The following is a 20,987-nucleotide window of genomic DNA, read 5'->3' as shown; positions in this document are numbered from 1 at the left end:
TGTGTGTGTGTGTGTGTGTGTGAGAGAGAGAGAGAGGTCTGTGAAAGTGAGAGTGTTTGTGTGCATGGGTGTATGAGGGAATATATAGTGTGGTGGGGTCACCTGTAATGCGACATGAAGCCAAGATCACAATTGAGGCCATCCTCATGGGTATGGAACTTGGCAATCAGCCTCTGCTCAGTGATTTTGCGTTGTAATGTATCTCGAAGCCCACCTTGGAGGACGCATACCCGAAGATTGGAGGCTAAATGTCCTTGATCCTTGAAGCCTCCCGCCACTGGGAGGGAACACCCTTGTCTGGTGATCGTTGCGCGGTGTCCATTCATCCGTTGTCATAGCATCTGCATGGTCTCACCAATATACCATGTCTCAGGGCATCCTTGCCTGCATCGTATGAGTTAGACAACATTGACCGAGTCACATGAGTGTCTGCCGTGTACGTGATGGATGGCGTTCCCACATATGATGGTAGTGTCCATGGCGATGATCTGACACATCATGCAGAGGTTGCCATGACAGGGTTGTATAGTGTTGTGGTTGATGTCGTCCTGAAGGCTGGGTAATTTGCTGTGAACAATGGTGTGTTTAAGGTTTAATGGTTGTTTGAAGGTAAGAAGTGGAGGCATAGGGAAGATCTTGGCGAGATGCTCATTGTCGTCAATAATGTGTTGAAGGCTGCGAAGAACATGGCGTAGTTTCTCTGCTCTGGGGAAGTACTGGATGATGAAGGTATCATATCGGTTGTATCTTATGGGGAGGTCTTTTTGCTGTTGCATGAATGGAGATCAATGAGTTGAGCATCATATCCCATTCTTATGAGGGCATTCCCTCTCCTCTGAGCAGCAAACTACCCAGCCTTCAGGACAACACAACCACAACACCACACAACCCTGCTATGGCAACCTCTGCAAGACATGTCAGATCATCGCCATGGACACTACCGTTGCATGTGGGAACACCACCCACCACGTACACTGCAGACACTCATGTGACTCAATCAATGTTGTCTATCTCATATGCTGCAGGCATGGATGCCCTGAGACATGGTATATTGGTGAGACTATGCAGATGCTATGACAACGGATGAATGGACACCGTGCAACAATCACCGGACAGGGGTGTTCCCTCCCAGTGAGGGAACACTTCAAGGATCAAGGACGTTTAGCCTCCAATCTTTGGGTGTGCGTCCTCCAAAGTGGACTTCGAGATACACTACAACACAAAATCATTGAACAGAGGCTGATTGCCAAGTTCCATACCCATGAGGATGGCCTCAATTGTGATCTTGAACGGGGTTCATGTCGCATTACAGGTGACCCTACCACACGATATACTCTCTCACGCACACCCACACACACACTGTCACACTCTCACACTTACACAGACCTTTCTGTCTCACACACACACACTCCCTCATGCTCTCTCTCTTGAGCGCACGCACGCACACACATGCACGCACAAACTCACTCTCTCTCTCTCTCACACACACACATGCACAGACACACACGAATTATTTCATCCAAGATGTTTGTGTAGTTGCAGATACATTCTGTTTTGCTCAAAAAAAACCTGACCCCAGTTTACAACTTTGATTCTAAGCAAAACCCCACACCTAAAATGCTTTGTCTGACCTGAGAAGTCACCTCCTGTATATATTGATAAAACCTTTAATTGTCTCAGGACAATGCCTTGAAAGGCAACTGGATTTTGCATTTCAATCAGTAGTCTCCTTCCTAACTGATTAAACATTCAACAAGAGGTGGCCAGTTTTAGAGTTGTTATCTTTCCACTTATAAATTCCATGTCTTATAGCCTGTCTCTCACACAACGCCTGAGGAAGGAGCTGAGCCCCCGAAAGCTCGCATTTTCAAATAAATTGGATTATAACCTGGTGTCATGTGATTTTTGACCTTCTTCACAGTGGTGCTTTGCTCTTTCAGACCAATGTGCGTTGTCAAGACTTGTACGTGGAGCAAATGTCCCAAGTAGATGCTGTCACTTAGAAGAAAAGACGACATAATACAGGCAAAGAAAAACTGCGTATGACAAGCCAAGGGAGATAAACTGCATGTGTTCTTGTTCATGAGTCACTGAAAGCTAACATGCAGTTACAACAAACAATTAGGAAGGCAAATAGAATGTCGAGCTTTATTACTAGAGGAGTTGAGTATGGGAGTAAAGTTGTCTTGCTGCAACTGTACAGAGTCTTGGTGAGAATGTATGCGGAATTCTGTCTACAGTTTTGGTCTCATTACCTAAGGAAGGATATACTTGTCTTAGAGTCACTGCAGCAAAGGTTCATCAAACTAATCCCTGCAGTGGTACGATTGTCTTATCAGGAGAGATTGAAGTGACTGGACCTGTACTGTCTCTAGACTTTAGACGAATGAAAGTTGGAATTCTTTTTGGGCTCTACAGGATAATGAAGGAAGGAGGTTTGCCTTTCTTGGATCTAGTACCAAGGGACCGTTTCAGACTGAGCTGAACAGGAATTTCCTCATTCAGAGGTGGTGAATCTTTGGGAAATCTATCTCAGAATATTGTGATGGCTCAGTCATTGAGAATGTTCAAGACAAAGATTAATAAATTCTTAGATACCAAAAAAATCAAGGGATCTGGGAATAGTGCAGGAAAATGGCATTAAGGTGATGATCAGTTATCATCTAGTAGAAAGGTAAAGTAGTCTTGAGGGGCCAAATGACTGACTTCTGGCCCTGTTTTCTATGTAACACAAACAGAGAGGAAGACTAACACAAGCAGAGACAGAGAACCTGGGTTTATTACAGAGAACAAGGAGCAAGGGTACCATTGATTACCTGAAATGGTTTAGGAATTATTTGTTATAGTAATAAGATGCTATTGCCTGTATGTTTTGAGATCTTTTTTATAGTACAATGGATTAAAGTTAATGTGTTTTCCTTTGTTTCAGCCATCATGCAAGATGATCACAAATGATCCAAAACATTTTTAAAAATTATTTTTCCCTATCAAGGATTACCTCATTTAATGAGGCAGTAGCAGCCCAGAGGGTGAAAGGCACTCTCTGAAACACCCTTACCAACACCTGACACTCCTGAAATATCCTGTGCTACCTAATCCTCCACAATCTCTTCCGTACCTTGTTGCTGCCTTCCCATCGCCAACCCACCATGGTTTTCGCTGCTGTAATACTGTTTCTGTTTCAGTCCGAAGGAGATCCAACCTGTAAAATCTACCAAGAAAGACAGAGACCAAAGAACACGGCATTTACTAGCAGACCTCCCACTCCCACCGGAACTTCCTGGAACAGATCCCTCACCTCCAGCTTCCCCTGAGCAGAAGACACCACCTCCATCTCAACCGATCCTTAAAAAAAGGCCCAAGTAAGAATGTTGGAGAAACTAACAATTTGTTTAAATATCTCAGTTAAACATGGGCTTAATGTCTACTGTGTTTGCTGAAGGAAAGCTCTAGAATTTATTGCTTGAGCAGCCAACAGTTGGATTCTTTTGGGTTCAAACATGAAGGTCACTATGACATGGACTGCAAGGAGACTGTTGCTGTGAATCCAACTGTGATACTGGCCTGATCTGTGTAGCACCTAGCAAAAATATTGGAGGCTGGTTGCCAGGAGCGGATTTCAGAAATGCTGTATGATTGGAGAAATGTCACATCTGCATCCTGACTTCTTCATCCCTTTCCTATCAACTGCAGTCATCCAACTGCAGAAAACAGTTCAATTCTATTGCAACGTGTCTTGAATATCCTCAATACAACCTCCAGGGTCTGGCCTTGAAAATCACTGGTCCTGCCACCTAGTGAGAGTCAGTGTGTGTGTGGCCGTACCCCAGTGAGAGTCAGTGTGTGTGCAGGGCCATACCCCAGTGAGAGTCAGTGTGTGCGGGGACTGTACACCAGTGAGAGTCAGTGTATGTGCGGGGACTGTACCCCAGTGAGAGTCAGTGTGTGCGGGGACTGTACCCCAGTGAGAGTCAGTGTGTGCGGGGACTGTACCCCAGTGAGAGTCAGTGTGTGCGGGGACTGTACCCCAGTGAGAGTCAGTGTGTGTGTGGCCATACCCCAGTGAGAATCAGTGTGTGTGGGGCTGTACTCTCCTGAGTGACAGTGTGTGTAGGATTGTTCCCAGTGAGAGTCAGCATGTGTGTGGGACCCGTATCCTGTTGGGAGTCAGTGTGTATGAGATTGTAACCTAGTGAAAGTAAATAGAGTATCGTGAAATGCAGTGGGAATAATGTTGAACGTACAGCTTTCATGCGAGGGTTTGGTTAGTTTCTGTTGCCTCTCACACGTTTAACTTTTTTTAAAGGATCTGTTGTCCTCGCTATGGTGAGAAAAAGGAGACTGAGAGTGACTGGGGCAAGCGATGTGTGGATAAATTCGACATAATTGGAATCACTGGTGAAGGAACGTATGGGCAAGTTTACAAAGCTAAGGATAAGGACACAGGTAATTGATGCTTCAAAAACCAGTGCTTTTTCATAACCCAGAGTCACAGAGCATTATGTTTCATGGGCATGTTTTTGATTTCAATATTCCAAGATTTGAGATTTAGTCTTTTGTGTTTGCTGGTAGGAAATAACATCTCATTGGTGATACAATCATCGTTTATGTTATCCACGGCCAGTTGCTTGTTGCTGCAAGCCTGATGCGACATTCAGAGTCATCTAGCCTATACTTTTGCGATTACTTTTCGTAGAACATCTGCACCTCACGCCGCTGCACAGGGACAGGAAGTTGGTGCTTGTGACTACATCACTCCATGTCTGGAAATAGGAAGTTGGCTCCCACTGCATCTGTAGGCATATTTGCATTGGAGCAGATATTAATACATTCGAAGCAGTCAGTGGGATTGAAATTGAGGCAACACTTTGTATTTTTTTGTAGAGAGAGCTTTTTGGCTTCCTCAGTCTTACCCCACTCATACCTCCTCAGTGTCACAGACGCTCCTTATAAAAATTGTTTCTTTTTGAATTGCCCTGTTCAGAGATATAATGACCCACCTCTGGAGCAGGTGAGACTTGAACTTGGGCTTCTAGGCTGAGAGGTAGGGACATTATCACAATGCCACAAGAGCCCTCTCGTTATCTAAACGTGGTCAGACGGTTAATATCCACCTCCTGTTTCTCTTTCTCTTAAAAGTGATATGAACGAACATAAAAATACAATTAACCAGGCATTTACAACTGATGTTATAATTATGTGCCTGTTTGAACCACAGTACAGTTAGAGCACAGAAGAGCCTTTCATCTCATCATGTCTGTGTGGGCTGAATAAATTAGCTGCCTATTCCAATCCCATTTTCCAGCATCTGGTCCATGGGAAACAAGCCTTCATGTTCACTCCATCCTAACACCTCATTGTTTTGTACACGTCAATTAAATCACCCGTCAGCCATTTCTGATCTAATTTATTCACGATCCACAGTATTCTTCAATACAATGCATTTTACCTGTGCTAGATTGACCACTGTGTTCTCACTTAAGAGTAGCAACAATCTCCGAGCTTCAAAATGGGGTCACAGTGGGTAAAAGGTTGGCAAGCACGACATTAAAGATTATTCTTGCTAGTCAGATAATGGAAACTTTCTTTTCTGGTAGGTGAGATGGTTGCCCTTAAAAAAGTCCGACTGGATAATGAAAAGGAGGGATTTCCCATTACAGCCATTCGAGAGATCAAGATCCTTCGTCAGCTCAATCATACCAGCGTGGTCAACATGAAGGAAATTGTGACTGACAAACAAGATGCACTGGACTTCAAAAAAGATAAAGGTATGATAGAGGTGAACATGGACTGATACTTCAAAGGATACGCATGTAACCAAAAAATATTGATTATTGATTTTTTATTTCTTAATTACTTGCAATGCAGTTAACCCAATTTCTTACTCTTTAGCTTAAACATAAGAAATAGGAGGAGTAGGTCACCTGATTCTTGGAAAAAAACAGAAGTTGCTGGAAACGCTCAGCAGGTCTGGCAGCATCTGTGAAAAAAAAGATCAGAGTTAATGTGACCCTCGGAACTCTGGACCCAAAATGTTAACTCTGATTGCTTTTTTTTAATCGCAGATACTGCCGGACCTGCTGAGCTTTTCCAACAACTTCTGTTTTTGTTCCTGATTTACAAGATCAGCATTATCCAATTCTCGGATCCTGTTCCATCATTTTATAAGATCATGCTTGACCAAAGCCCACTTTTCCTTGATTTTTTAACAAACGAAAATCTGTCAATTTCAGTCTTAAATATACTGAACAGTTGAATATTCTGAGCTCTCTGGGGTAGAGAATTCTAAAGATTCACAATGGTCTGAGTGATTCCTGTTCTAGAAATGCAGTACGTGGATCGTTATCATTGTGCTTCTGTTTTAATATGGGTTGTAGCTCCTCAGGTGCCCTCAATAGAATCTCATTCTTTCTTCTGTTTATGTTGTTGGTTATTACATGGATAGGATCTACTGAATTCTTCCCTCCTGTTTCATAGTTTTCCCCAGGTGCAAGGAAAAATCCTTAACCTACTGTCCATTATCACGGCATCTTTTTGATCCCAACTTGAATGGCCTCATGTATCATGATGTTGTGTACAGTTTGCTCATCCACCCTGCTGACTTTACTCTCACTCACATAGATAGCAAGAACCTTTCGTCTGTTGGATAATGACAAAAGTTGAGACTCCTCCAGCATTGCATGTTACCACTTAATATGCAGTCACACTGTTCTGTCCTTGACCACAAACAGACCTTTAACGCCACCAAAATGAAGGGCTGTACCTGAGCTGTGGATCAAACTGTTCAGTAACCCTTACCCCGCTCTGATATCCTGAATTGTTTGCCCTCGCATCCAGCTTTGAACTGAAGTTGCTCGAGACGTAGTGACTTACCGTAGGTGTGAATGTCCAGGATTGCAGAGCTGTCCGTGAACGTCCATGTGCTGCTGTTAAGGCCAATTCCCTGCACTGTCATTCATAGATAATTTATTTATTTAATCAGTCTTTATTTAATTGACCAATCTTATCATTTCAGTCTTATAATTAATTTCTTAAGTTAATTCATAGGTAGATTAAATATTTGCCTGTACCATATTGAAAAGGAGCAAAAAGAGCCCCTCTATTTCGGAAGGGAGGGAGGAAACTATACACCATTAACTTGATGTCTGCTGTAGTGAAGACGTTCGAGTCGGTCATTAAGGAGGTTATAGAAATCTAGGGAATGGAACAAGCTACCAGATGAAGTGGTGGAGGCTGGTACAATTACAATATTTAAAAGGTATCTGGATAGGTACATAACTAGGAAGGGTTTAGAGGGACATGGACCAAATGCTGGCAAATGGGGTAATTAATTTAGGAAATCTGGTCGGCATGGACAAGTTGGACCGAAGGGTTTGTTTCCATGCTGTACATCTTTATGACTATGAGTCTAAAAAGCAGACTATAATTTAAATGGAGAACAAATGCAGAATTTCCAGAAGTAGAAACCCCTAAGTATTCTAGTGCACAAGTCAGTAGAAGTTAGTATTCAAGTACAGCAATTAGTTGAGAAGGCCAGTGGAATGCTAACCTATATTATGAGAGAAATTGAACATGAATATAAGGATGTAATGCTTTAGTGGCAATGGTTTGTTCATCTATAAGTATAATTAGGACCCTGTGGTAACTTAGTATGTGAGAGGTCCCCACGATTTTAGATCCCTGATGAGCCCTGAGGCGTTGTCATGTAAGTTTAAAAAAAATTAATGGTCGCTTAGCTGGGACAACTGATGGCCTTCATTGTCTGAATGTACAGATACAGATATGTACAGATAAAAATGGCACGATAAACTCTCCTTAATATCTGTACATTCAGACAATGAAGGCCATCAGTTTAACTGGGACAAAGTAACCATAGTAGCCCAAGCCAAATATAGACACACACGGGAATTCCTAGAAGCATGGTTCTCCACCCATACTTCAATCAACAAACATATAGAATTGGACCCCATATATAAACCCATACAGATCAAAACCGGAAATGACAGTACTCACCATAACGGACCAGACAGTATAAATTCCAAGCGGAGTAGAACAACATTGCATCATCGGAGGCTCCACTGATGATGTTACCTAGCATGGTGATGAAACGTCTGAACAAAAACAAGCCAGCTCGGCGAGCAAGTCAACAACCTCGTCAAATCCCTCCTGTTCCATAGTTGCATTTTAATGCTGAATCGGTTGATTAAAAATGTCTGTAAACAAATATGGAAGGCCAAGTAACTTTGAAAGAAAGTTCAATTTTAAGAGCACTTTTGGCGCAATGGTAGCGTCCCTACCTCTGAGCCAGAAGGTGCAGGTTCAAGTCCCACCTGCCCCAGATGTGTGTCATACATGTCCAAATTAAAATAACTATAAAAAGTGTACATACAAAAGCATGAAAAAATGTTTCCCTACGTATGACCCAGGAGATCTGGGTTGGAGTCCCACCTGCTCCTGAGTTGTGTCATAATATGTCTGCCCAGGTTGATTAAAAGGATCTATTATGCTGTAGTTATGTAGGACATTGCTGAGACCACATCTGGAGTATTGTGTACAGTTCTGGTCTCCTTATTAAAGAAAGAATGTAAATGTATTGGAGGTGGTTCAAAGGAGGTTTATTAGCTTGATACCTGGAATGAGCAAGTCATCTTGTGGGGAAAGATTAATTGGATTGGACTTGTTTAGAAGAGTGACGTGTGACTTGATTGAAGTATATAAGGACTCGAATGGTCTTGACAAGGCAGATGTGGAATGGATGTTTCCTCTTGCAGGTCTGTCAAGAACTGGGGGGTGGCGGGGGGGACTTAGGACAAAGTCGAGATTCTTTTTCGAGGGTTTTGTTACTTTGAAGCTCTGCCTCAGAAGGCAACAAAGGTGAAATTATTGAATGTTTTTAAGGAGGAGTTAGATAAATTCTTGTTAGGCCGTGGAATCGAAGCTTACCGGTGTAGGTGAGAATGGAGCATTTGAAGTTCAAGCAGATCAGCCATGATTTATTGAAAGGCACAGCTTTGATTGTCCGACTTGTGTATCTAGTTGTGGTAGCAAAAAGGTGCAGCTCTTTCTAATAGGAGCTGCACCACATTCCCACTTGCGTTAAGTTTCCAGTTTTGATCATTTATGATGCTTTCTATTTAAGGCCACTTACGCTGATTAGTTACAACTCCTTTGAAAAGTATGTGACCTGTTGGAGCAGTGACAGTGTTTTTTTGAGCCTATGACTGTGAAAGAACTTGCCAATAGTGCCTGGACTGTGGGGACCTGGGCCCAATGTATTTGTGGGTTGTAAAAAGCAGTCATGGCAGCTTGTAAACAGTATAGCTGGTTATTAGTGAAGACAAAGGATGCAGGACTTTTTCATGTTACATATGACTACACGTCTACTTTCGCATTGCTAGTACAGTAATATGCCAAAGAAGATCAAAATTCAAATTCATTGAAGGAAGCAGGCAAGAAAGAACATCCTTTTATTCTTCAACAGCCTCACAATAACAGAAAATAGCAAAAAGCTATTTTTTCAGTAGTAATTTTATAGAAGTTGCATTGTAACATATTATGTTACATTCATCACAGAATTATTTGTGATGTTCAAGATACTCCAATAAGATGCGATGAGCTAAACTTTAATCATTTCCAATTATAATCACCTGAATGGAAATGCTATCAAAAAGATGACCAGGTACTCAATTTCAAAAGAGAAATAAACAAAAACAGTCGGCAGTTCACTTACACTTCAACTGATCTTGATAACAATCAATTTGTGCTGGCACTCCAGCTTACAGCCGTTATCGTGGTTTTGATGGTCTTGTATCTTAACACATCCATATCTTCTTACAGGGTTATTGACTACACTCTGATCATATTGTTTTCCCATCAGATTGTCTGTTCAACAATCTTCTAATGAATTATCTTAATCACATTGAAGCTTATTTTAAATGTCACATCTTTGCCAAAGGCTACATTATGATTGAATCATGCAAAGAGAATATTGCTGTGTTTTTTTTCTATTCATTTGTGGGATGTGGGTATAGCTGCCTGGCCAGCATTTATTGCCCATCCCCAGGTGCTCTTGAGAAAGTGGTAGTGAGCTGCCTTCTTCATCCACTGCAGTCCACATGTTATAGGTTGACTCACAATGCCATTAGGGAGGGAGTTCCAGGATTTTGACCCAGCAACAGTGAAGGAACGGCGATATATTTTCAAGTCAGGATGGTGAGTGGCTTGAAGGTGGTGGTGTTCCCAGATGTCTGCTGCCCTTGTCCTTCTAGATGGAAGTGGTCGTGGGTTTGGAAGGCGCTGCTTGAGGATCTTTGGTGAATTTCTGCAGTGCATAGTAGACACTGTTGTTACTGAGCGTCGGTGGTGGAGGGAGTGGATGCTTGTGGATGTGATACCAATCAAGCGGGCTGCTTTGTCTTGGATGGTGTCAACCTTCTTGAGTGTTGTTGGGGCTGCACTCATCCAGGCAAGTGGGGAGTATTCCATCACACTCCTGACTTGTGTCTTTTAGATGGACAGGCTTTGGGGAGTCAGGAGCTGAGTTACTCCCCAAAGCATTCCTAGCCTCTGACTTGCTCTTGTAGCCACTGTGTTTATGTGGTGAGTCCAGTCGAGTTTCTGGTCAATGATAACCCCTAGGATGTTGATAGTGGGGGATTCAGTGACGGTAACACTGTTGAATGTCAAGGGGTGGTGGTTAGATTGTCTCTTGTTGGTGATGGCCATAGCCTGGCATTTGTGTGGCGCGAAAGTCACTTTCCACTTGTCAGCTCAAGCCTGGATATTGTCCACATCTGTGAGGTGCTCAATTATATTTGTCATAAATATCCTGTCAAATAATAAAATAATTATAATGTTCTTTACTCTGACATTTATATCAGGTCAATTTTAAACTTAATTGCTAAAGTCTTTCCAGTATTGTAAAAATGTACTCATATGAAAATAAGTGAAGCACATCCATATAATAGTACAAGCCCCACAAAGTCCACCAAGTTTTTCCATGAAAGAGAGAGAGAAAATCTTTGTTAAAAGTGAATGCCCACTTAAGACCCTCATCTAGTCACTGCCAGGATCCAACCACCACCAGCAAGAGAACCCCAGGCAAAGTAGCCAACCATAACACATTGTGGAGCTGGAGGAACACAGCAGGCCAGACAGCATCAGGGGAGCAGGAAAGTTGACGTTTCGGGTCAGAACCCCTCTTCAGAAATGGTGAGGGGGAAGGGAGCTCAGAAATAAACAGAGAGAGGAAGGGTGAGGCTGGGCAGGTAGGTGGGATGGTGATAGGTGAGTGCAGGGAGGAAGTGGTGGGGATTGGTCAGTGAGGTGGGAGGGGCAGATAGGTCGGAGAGAAGATGGCTAGGTTGTGTCAGGTCAAGGAGGCAGGAATGAGAGGGAAGGTTGGACATGGGATGAGGCCGGGGGTGGGGAGATTTTAAAACTGGTGAAATCCATGTTTAAGCCATCAGGCTTTGGCTCTCGATGTGGAATATGAGGTGCTGCTCCTCCAGTTTGCAGGTGGCATCATTGTGACACTGGAGGAGAGCCCAGGCCCACTGACAGCTATCAGCAATCTGAGACAAGACTTGAGTTTCTGAGGGACGAAAATCCCACCTCAACATCTCAGTGGTCGCTTGGATGATCTGGCCATATTTGAGGTGGGCTGTCAGTACATTGTAACCCCCCACAAACCGAACTGATCTTTTAACTTGAGGTGGGGAGGTCTACAATTTCCCATTAAATTCAACCTGTGGAAATTAGGAAACGTTTAACTCATTCTCAGATTTGTGACTAATTAATCCAAAATATCTCCTTTTTGGTGTAATTGAAGGACTCCACCAGCAGCACGAAAAGAGTGAGCTCCATTTCCAATGGCATTGAGGCAATACTGGGAGAACCCCTGATTTGCTGTTGTCAGTGACTCAGTATGTAGCTGAGCTGAGGGTTACTGTTGTGATCTGAACAATTGACACTAGCCAGAATGGGAATTCTTAGTACTGCATTGTGGTGTTAACATAGATCATAGTCTCAAGACAAGGAATGATACTTAAATCTTTAATAATGGACCTATAGAAATGAGTGATTCCAACTGAGCCAAGCTAACAATTAATAGTCTGCATTTTAAAACTTGAGTAAATATTTGAGAATCCAAGCTAAGTTATGCAAGTAACTTTCTGGCATGCTTCCCTGTTCTGAGTAAATGATGACAGTAACCATTTTCTTGCTTGTGTTGTCTCCATAACATATCTATCAGGAGCTTTCTACCTGGTCTTTGAGTACATGGATCACGATTTGATGGGTTTACTGGAGTCGGGGCTGGTGCATTTCACTGATGACCACATCAAATCCTTCATGCGGCAGTTGATGGATGGACTAGATTACTGTCATAAAAAGAACTTTCTGCATCGTGACATTAAATGCTCCAACATTCTCCTCAACAACAGGTAGGTACATGAGGAGAAAATAGAGGGCGGCATTGTGTTGTTAGTAGCAAGATGTTGATTGGTGGGAAAGTTTTATTTTGGTGGGGGTGGTGAGAGGGTAAGTGCGGGGACTTGCAATTATCTTGTTGATTGTTTACTTCATCCAGGGTGATTATTCTGGGGTGGGATGGTTAGTTTAGGATGGTGGTTTTATTTATTGGGGAGATTTTCTGTGGAACTGCTGTCTCACTGGTTGTTCCTTTTATCCAGCGGACAGATCAAGTTGGCGGATTTTGGTTTGGCACGATTGTACAACTCGGAGGAGAGGTATGTTTCAGAAATGGCGTAATACTCACTCAGTGTATGTATACTCCCAGTTAAGGGAACTATCAAGCAGCAGCTGCTCAACAATATCCTGCTCAGTGATGCCCAGTTTAGGTTCTGCCAGGGCCACCTAGCTCCTGATCTCAATACGGCCTTGGTTCAAACATAGATTAAAGAGCTGAATTCTGGAGCTGAGGTGAGAGTGACAGCCCTTGACATCAAGACTGCATTTGACCCAGTGTGGGATCAAGGATTCCTGGCAAATCGAGAATCAGTGGGTATTGAGGGCAACCTCTCTGCTTGTTAGTCATACGTGACCCATAAGAAAATGGATGTGGTTGTTGGAGGTCATGATGTGGAATTGCAGGTGTTGGACTGGGGTGGACAAGGTCAGCAGTCAGATGACACCAGGTTATAGTCCAGTAGGTTTATTTGAAGTCACAAGCTTTCAGAGTGTTGTCCCTTCGTCAGGTGAAGGGGCAACATTTCAAAAGCTTGCGATTTCAAATAAGCCTGTTAGACTATAACCTGGTGTCGTTTGACTTCTGACATTGTTGGAGATCAGTTATCTCAGCTCCAGGACATCTCTGCAGGAGTTCCACAGGTTAGTGTCCTAGGCTCAACCATCTTAATCTGCTTTATCAATGACCTTCCCTCCGTTATAAGGTTAGAAGGAATGCTTGATCGTGATTGCTGTTGAACATTGTGCATTTGTGACTCATTAGGACTGAGGTAATTCATGTTCAGATGCCAGGCTTGGGCTGACAAGTGGCAAGTAACATTCACGCCACACAAATGCCAGGCAATGACCATCTCTAATAAGAGACAATGTAACCACCGTCCCTTTACTTTCAGTGGTGTTACCATCACTGAATCCTCCACTATCGATATCCTTTGGGTTACCATTGACCAGAAACTCAGTTGGACTTGCCACATAACCACAGTGGCTACAAGAGCAGGTCAAAGGTTAGAAATGCTGTGGCTAATAACTCATCTGCTGACTCCCTGAGCCTGTCCACCATCTATGAGGCAAAAGTCAGGGGTATTGTGGAATGCTCCACACTTGCTTGGAAGGGTGCAGCTCCAACAACACTCAGGAAGCTTGACACTATCCAGGACAAAGCAGCCCACTTGATTGGAACCACATCCACAAGCATGCACTCCCTCTACCAATGCTCAGAAGCAGCAGTGCATACTATCTGCAAGATGCACTGCAGCAATTCACCAAAGATCCTCAGACAGCACCTTCCAAACCCGTGACCACTTCCATCTAGAAGGACAAGGGCAGCAGATACCTGGGTATAGCACCACCTGCAAGTTTCCTTCCAAGCCACTCACCATCCTGACTTGGAAATGTATCACTATTCCTTCACTGTCGCTGGATCAAAATCCTGGAATTCTCTCCCTAATGGTATTGTGGGTCAGCCTACAGCACATGAACTGCGATGGTTCAAGAAGGCAGCTCATCGCCACCTTTTCAAGGGCAACTAATGACAGGCAATAAATACTGGCCCAATCAGCAATGCCCACATCCCATAAATGAATAATAAAAAAAAATTGTGGAATCATAGTTTATGAGAGACTAGGGACAAATATGTGGATGTCTGGTTGTTAGTATGTGAGGACACAGGATGTTTTTTATTCACCAGGGAATATAGGCATCACTGACTGGGGCCGGCATCTGTTGCCTGTCTCTAATTATCCTTGACAAAGTGGTGGTAAATTGCCTTCACGAACCGCTGCAATCCATTTAGTATTGGCTCACTGTTAGGGAGAGAGTTCCAGAGGCGCTGTCAAAGGAGCTTCGATGAGTTCTTGCATTGTATCTTATTTATGGTACACCCTGCTGTCTTTCCATACCTGCAACCTTTGCCATTAGGAGGACAAGGGAAGCAGATACATGGGAACAGCATCACCTGCACATTCCCCTCCAAAGTACTCATCATCCTGACTCGGAAGAATATTTGCTATTCTTTTACAATTTCAAAATCTTGGAACTCTTTTCCTGACAGCACTGTGGTGTCTCTACACAAGGACTACTGCAGTTTAAGATTATGACTCATCACCATCTTCGCCAGAGTGCTGGCATGGCCAGTGACACCTACACCTACATGAACGAACAGAAAACTTGGATTTTGGAAAATTGTCTTCCATGGTTCCTTGTATCATTTGTGAGTCATAGAGTCCTACAGCACAGAGACAGGCCCTTTGACCCAAACTGGTCCATGCTGCCCAAAATGTCCAACCACGCTAACCCCATTTCCCTGGACTTCGCCCATATCCTTCTAAACCTTTCCTATCCATGTATTTGTCCAAATGCCTTTTAAATGTTGTTAATGTACCCACCTCAAGCACTTCCTCTGGCAACTCATTCCATAAATGTATCACTCTCTGTGCAAAAATGTTGTCCCTCATGTTCCCATTTATTCTTTCCCCTCTTAGCTTAAATTGATGCTCTCTAGTCCTCAATTCCCCAACCCTGGGGAAAAGATTGAGTGCATTCACCATATCCATACCTCTCATGATCTTATATGCTTCTATACGATCCCCCTCTCAGTCTCCTATGCTCTAAAGAAGAAAGCCCTAGCTTGTCCAATCTCTCCTTATAACTCAGTCCCTTGAGTCCTGGCAACATCCTTGTAAATTTCTTCTGCACTCTTTGAAGTTTAATAACATCCTTCCTATTGCAAGGTGACCAAAACTGTACACAATATTCCAAGTGTGACTTCACTAACGTCCTGCACAACTGCAACATAACTTCCCAATTTCTATACTCAATGCCCTGACTGATGAAGGCCAGTGTATTAAAAGCCTTCTTTACTGCACTGTCTACCTGTGATTCCACTTTCAGAGAACCATGCACCTGAACTCCAAGGTCCCTCTGTTCCACTACGCTCCTTAAGGCCCTACCATTCACCATGAAACTCCTACCTTGATTTGACTTTCCAAAATGCAACACCTCATAGTATCTGTATTAAAGTCCATTTGCCATTTCTAGGCCCATTTCCCCAGCTGATCAAGATCCTGTTGCAATTTCTGATAATCTTCCTCACTGTCCATGATACTGCCCATTTTAGTGTCATCTGCAAACTTACTAATCATGCCTTGTACATTCTCATCAAAATCATTGATATAGATAACAAACACCAATGGGCCCAGCACCGATTCCTGAGGCACACCACTAGTCACAGGCCTCCAGTCAGACAAGCATCCTTCTACTATTACTCTCTGCCATAGCGCCAATTGTGTATCCAATTTGCCATCTCTTCCAGATTTCCATGCGATCTAACCTTCTAGGGCAGCCTACCATGTGGAACCTTATCAAAGGCCTTACTGAAATCCATATAGACCTCATCAACCTCGTGGTCACTTCGTCAAAGAACTCTTAACAAATTTGTGAGGCATGATCTTCTACACACAAAACTCCTAATCAAATCCTGTCTTTCCAAATGCATGTATATCTTATCCCTCAGAACCTTCTCAAGTAACTTACCTACCACAGATGTTAGGCTTACTGGTTTATAGTTCCCAGGTTTTTCTTTGCAGCCCTTTTTGTATAAGGGCACCATGTTCTATACCCTCCAGTCTTCTGGGGCTTCACCCATGGCTAATGATGATGCAAATATATCAGCCAGGGTCCCCGCAATTTCTTCTCTAGCCTGTTGCAGGGTTCTTGGATATATCTGGTCAGGACCAAGAAATTTATCCATCTTCATACATTCTAATATGTCCAAAACCACCTCTACTGTGATATGGACTGTCCCCAAGATATCGCCACTAACTTCCCCAAGTTCCCAACTTGTCTTGTCTTTCTCCATGGTTAACACAGAGAAGAAATATTCATTGAGGATCTCGCCCATCTCCTGCAGTTCCACACATACAAGTCCACTTTGGTCCTTGAGGGGTCTTATTCTCTCTCTAGTTATTCTTTTTCCTTAATACACTTAAAGAATCTCTCTAGATTCACCCTAATCTTCTCAGCCAAAGCTATCTCGTGCCCACTTTTCACCCTCCTGATTTCCTTCTTCAGTAAACTCCTATATCCCCTATATACCTCCAGTAGTTCTCTTGATCCCAGCAGCCTGTACCTGAGCCATGCCTCTTTTTTCTGGTCAAAACCTTAAATCTCTTGTCATCCAGAGTTCCCTACACGTGCCAACCTTGTCATTCATCCTCACAGGAACATAAAGACCTTGAACTCTAGCTATCACTCGTTTAAAGGCCTCCCACTTGCCGGAGGTCCCTTTGCCTGCAAACAAACTACTCCAATCAACCCCTGCAAGCTCCTGTCTAATTCCATCAAAATTCGTCTTGCCCCAATTTAGAATTTAAACCTGTGGACCAGTTTTGTCCCTCTCCATAACTATTTTAAAATTGATAGAACTGTGGTCGCTGATCTCAAAGTGCTCCCCCACTCTCACCTCAGTCACCTGTTCTTCCCTATTTCCCAAGAGTAGGTCGTGTTTTGCCCCTTCCCAAGTAGGACCCTCTATACTGCTTCAGGAAACTTTCCTGAACACCCTTAACAAATTCCACCCCATCTAAGCCCTTAACACTATGGCAGTCCCAGTCTATATTAGGACAATTAAAATCACCTACTATGACAACCCTATTGCTCCTGCAAGTCTCCCCAATCTCCCTGCATATTTGTTCCTCTAATTCTCGTTAACTATTTGGGGGCCTATAGTACAACCCTAATAACATCACCATCCCCTTTTTATTTCTTAGCTCCAGCCATAAAGCCTCACTAGATGATCTCTCAGTTATTTCATCTCTGACTACTGCTGTGATACTCCTTTTAATCAAAAATGCAACTCCCCGTCCCCTCTTTCCTCCGCCTCTGTCCGGCCTAAAGCACCTGTACCCTGGCACCTTAAGCTGCCAGTCCTGTCCCTCCCTTAGCCATGTTTCTGTAATGGCTATAATATCCCAGTCCCACATACCTATCCACACCCTGAGTTCATTGGCCTTACCTGTCAGCCCTCTTGCATTGAAATAAATGCAGTTTAATCCAACAGGCATTCCTCGCTCCCTGTTCTATTCCAGATTGACCTGTCTCTTCAACTTGCTATTTTTGATTACTGTATATCCTTCCAGCCTTGCACTTGCTTCCATGCTGTTGAGGATCCCACCCGCCTGCCAATCTAGTTTAAACCCTCCTTTGTAGCACTAGCAAATCTGCCTGCCAGGATATCGGTCCCCCTCCAGTTTAGGTGGAACCTGTCCCTCTTGAACAGGTCACCTCTGCCCCAGAAAAGACCCCAATGATCTAAGAATTTGAATCCCTGCCCCTTGCACCAATTCTTCAGCCAAGCATTCATCTGCCATATCCTCCTGTTCTTACCTCACTAGCACCACATTTGTGCTTGAAGTTGTGTGGAGAAAAACCTTTGCTTGTTCTTTGAAGGACAAAAAGCTAAAGTTAGGATCTGGGCCTCTGCAGATGACATAGAATAGGGTGTGATAATTGCTGTACACTGACCTATTTATAAAAGATGTAACCTCTGTGATTTAGCCAGTCCCTGTAAACTAAACATTGGGATTGATTCAGGCAGATTTACAGTAACACCTGCTTCATTCCAAAACACACATACTCCACAGGGAAATAGTGTGGAGTGTCTGCAAGCAAAGGAGCAATGCAGGCGCAAGGAGTAACCTTGCAAGTGAGGCACTCAGCGAAACTTCATGAGAAACAGCAAATACTCTGAGTCTGTTAGAAATTAAAACTTCTCCTTGTTAAAACTGTGAAATCCAGGGTTCTTGCCTGCCACCTGAATTTTGACACTAAAAAGCCTGACTGGAGCATTTAGTGGATGTGACTAATACACCACCTATAGCTCCCGGACAGCGCAGTGCTCCAGTTACATTCAGTTTGCACTCAGGTTACACTCGATTGTGTCCTGGTTGTGCTCAAATTATAATCCATTTCTGGTGATGAGCATTGCACAGTGGTCTTTTTGTGCTTTGGACATTGTGGCGTCGGCATTAATGTAGAACTTGCTGCTTTGTTCAGTGACATGCTCCACTTTGTCTCCTAGCCGTCCATACACTAACAAAGTCATCACACTCTGGTATCGTCCACCAGAGCTGCTGCTGGGGGAAGAGAGATACTCACCAGCCATTGATGTTTGGAGCTGTGGGTAAGTGGAATGTTTGTGGTACTGAGGATTAAACATGTCACTGGCACACAAATCTTAATTGTTTTTGTTCAGAATATTTCAGTTTGTTGCTTAGAAAGGAACATAGGAACAGGAGTAGGCCATTCAGCCCTCAAGCCTGTTTTGCCATTCAGTGAGATCATGACTGACCTGTGGTCTCACTCCTTATACCTGCCTTTGGCCCATATTCCTTAATACCTTTGCATGACAAAAAGTATCTATTTCAGATTTAAAATTGACAGCTGATTCCAAACATCTACGACCTTTTGTATGTTGAAGCGCTTCCTAACATCGCTGCTGAATGTTTTGGGCTTAATTGTGACACTACGCCCCCTAGTTCTAAAATCCCCAATCAGTGGAAATAGTTAATCATTATCTACTCTTCCTTGTCCTGTTAATATCTTGATGACTTTGATCAGATTACCTATTAATCTTTTAAACTCTAGACAAAACAGCCTAATTTGTATAATTTCTCCTCACAACTTTACTCCTATTGTAAACCTACATTGTACTCCCTCCAAGGTTATTATATCCTTCCTAAGATGCGAAGCCCAGATCTGCTCACAGTACTTCAAGGGGGTCTAACCGTGGTTTCGTATAACTGCAGTATACCATATGTGTCGCTATACTCCAGTCCTCTAGATATAACGGCCAGTATACCATCAGCTTCCTTGATTATTTTCTGTACTTGTTCATGGATTTTAAAGATCTGTGTACCTGAACCCCCAAATCTCTTCGGATGTCCACTGTATTTAACTTAATACCATCTAGAAAGGACCCTGATCCAGCCTCTTTTGGTCCAAAATGGATAACCTCACACTAGTTTACATTGAATTCCATCTGACACAGTTCTGCCCATTCACCTAATCTATCAATACCGCTTTTATGCTTTCATCTACATTGTCTATAATGCCACCTAACATTGTTATCAGCAGATTTGGATAAACGACTTTCTATGCCATTTTCAAAGTTGTTAATAAATAATGTGAATAATTGATGTTCTAACACAGATGGTTGTGGAACACTACTGATCACATACTGCTAATTTGAGTATCTACCTACTCTCTCTTCTGCCACTCAACTTTTTTCTGACCATGTCAGTAATTGCCTTCAATTCCATGGGCTTCTACCTTAGTTAATGGTGTCTATTAGTGTCTGTGGGACTTTATCAGATGCCTTCTGGAAATCCATATAAACAAACATCCGTAGACTTTCCCCTGTCCATTACCTTAATCACCTCTTCAAAAAATTCAGCGAGGTTTGTCATGCCTGCACCTATCATGAATCCATGCTGGCTTTCCCTGAGTAACTGAAAATGTTCAATGTTTTCAGTTACCCTATTTTTGATTATGACTCCAACAATTTTCCCGCCACAAATGTTAGGCTACTGATGTATCATTCCTTGGTTTTCCTCTTTCACCCTTCTTAAAAAGTGAAGTGACATCTACAATTTTCCATTCCAAAGGGACGGCTACTGTAACTAGGGAACTCTGAAAGATTATACATAAACAGAAGTTGTTGGAAAAGCTCAGCAGGTCTGGCAGCATCTGTGAAGACAAGTCAGAGCTGACATTTCGTGTCTGGTGACCTCACCTGAAACATTAACTCTGATTTTTCTTCACAGATGCTGTTAGAACTGCTGAGCTTTTCCGGAAACTTCCATTTTTGTTTCTGATTTATGGCATCTGCAGTTCTTTAGTTTTCTTATTCTGAAAGATTATATTTGGGGCATCTACAATGTGCTCCCCTACCACCCTCAAATGGAAACCATCAGGTCCAGGACATTTGCCATTCTTTAGTTTCATTAATTTCCTCATTATCGATATTTTAACTTATGTTAATTTTGTTCAGTCCCTGTCCCCGATGCACTATTACTTTCCTTGAGACTTTGACAAATTATCCTCCTTTTCTACTATAAATATTAAGGCAAAGTAATTATCAGCGTGTCTGCCATTTCCCCAGACAATATTCCCATTTTTAGTCTTTAATTGGCCAACGTTGCTCCTGACCAATCAATGCAGTGGGGAGCTGGAGGAACACAGCAGGTCAGGCAGCATCAGAGGAGCGGGAAAGTCGACATTTC

General features: G+C 42.9%; 1 protein-coding gene across 1 annotated transcript in view; it reads left to right on the top strand.

Annotated features, from left to right (window-relative positions):
* cdk12 (cyclin-dependent kinase 12) overlaps positions 1-20,987 on the top strand; it is a 64,304-nt gene that overhangs the window by 25,574 nt on the left and 17,743 nt on the right. Inside the window, exons 3-8 of the mRNA XM_048614434.1 lie at positions 3,186-3,362; positions 4,307-4,446; positions 5,598-5,768; positions 12,254-12,443; positions 12,693-12,749; positions 18,785-18,882. Coding sequence (XP_048470391.1) covers positions 3,186-3,362; positions 4,307-4,446; positions 5,598-5,768; positions 12,254-12,443; positions 12,693-12,749; positions 18,785-18,882 — 833 coding nt within the window. The remainder of the gene's footprint in view (positions 1-3,185; positions 3,363-4,306; positions 4,447-5,597; positions 5,769-12,253; positions 12,444-12,692; positions 12,750-18,784; positions 18,883-20,987) is intronic.

Source organism: Rhincodon typus, chromosome 30, assembly GCF_021869965.1.
Source record: "Rhincodon typus isolate 14 chromosome 30, sRhiTyp1.1, whole genome shotgun sequence".
NCBI classification, from domain to species: Eukaryota; Metazoa; Chordata; class Chondrichthyes; order Orectolobiformes; family Rhincodontidae; genus Rhincodon; species Rhincodon typus.
The sequence above is the reverse complement of the archived record's forward strand: the minus strand, read 5'-3'. Positions and strand labels throughout refer to the sequence as shown.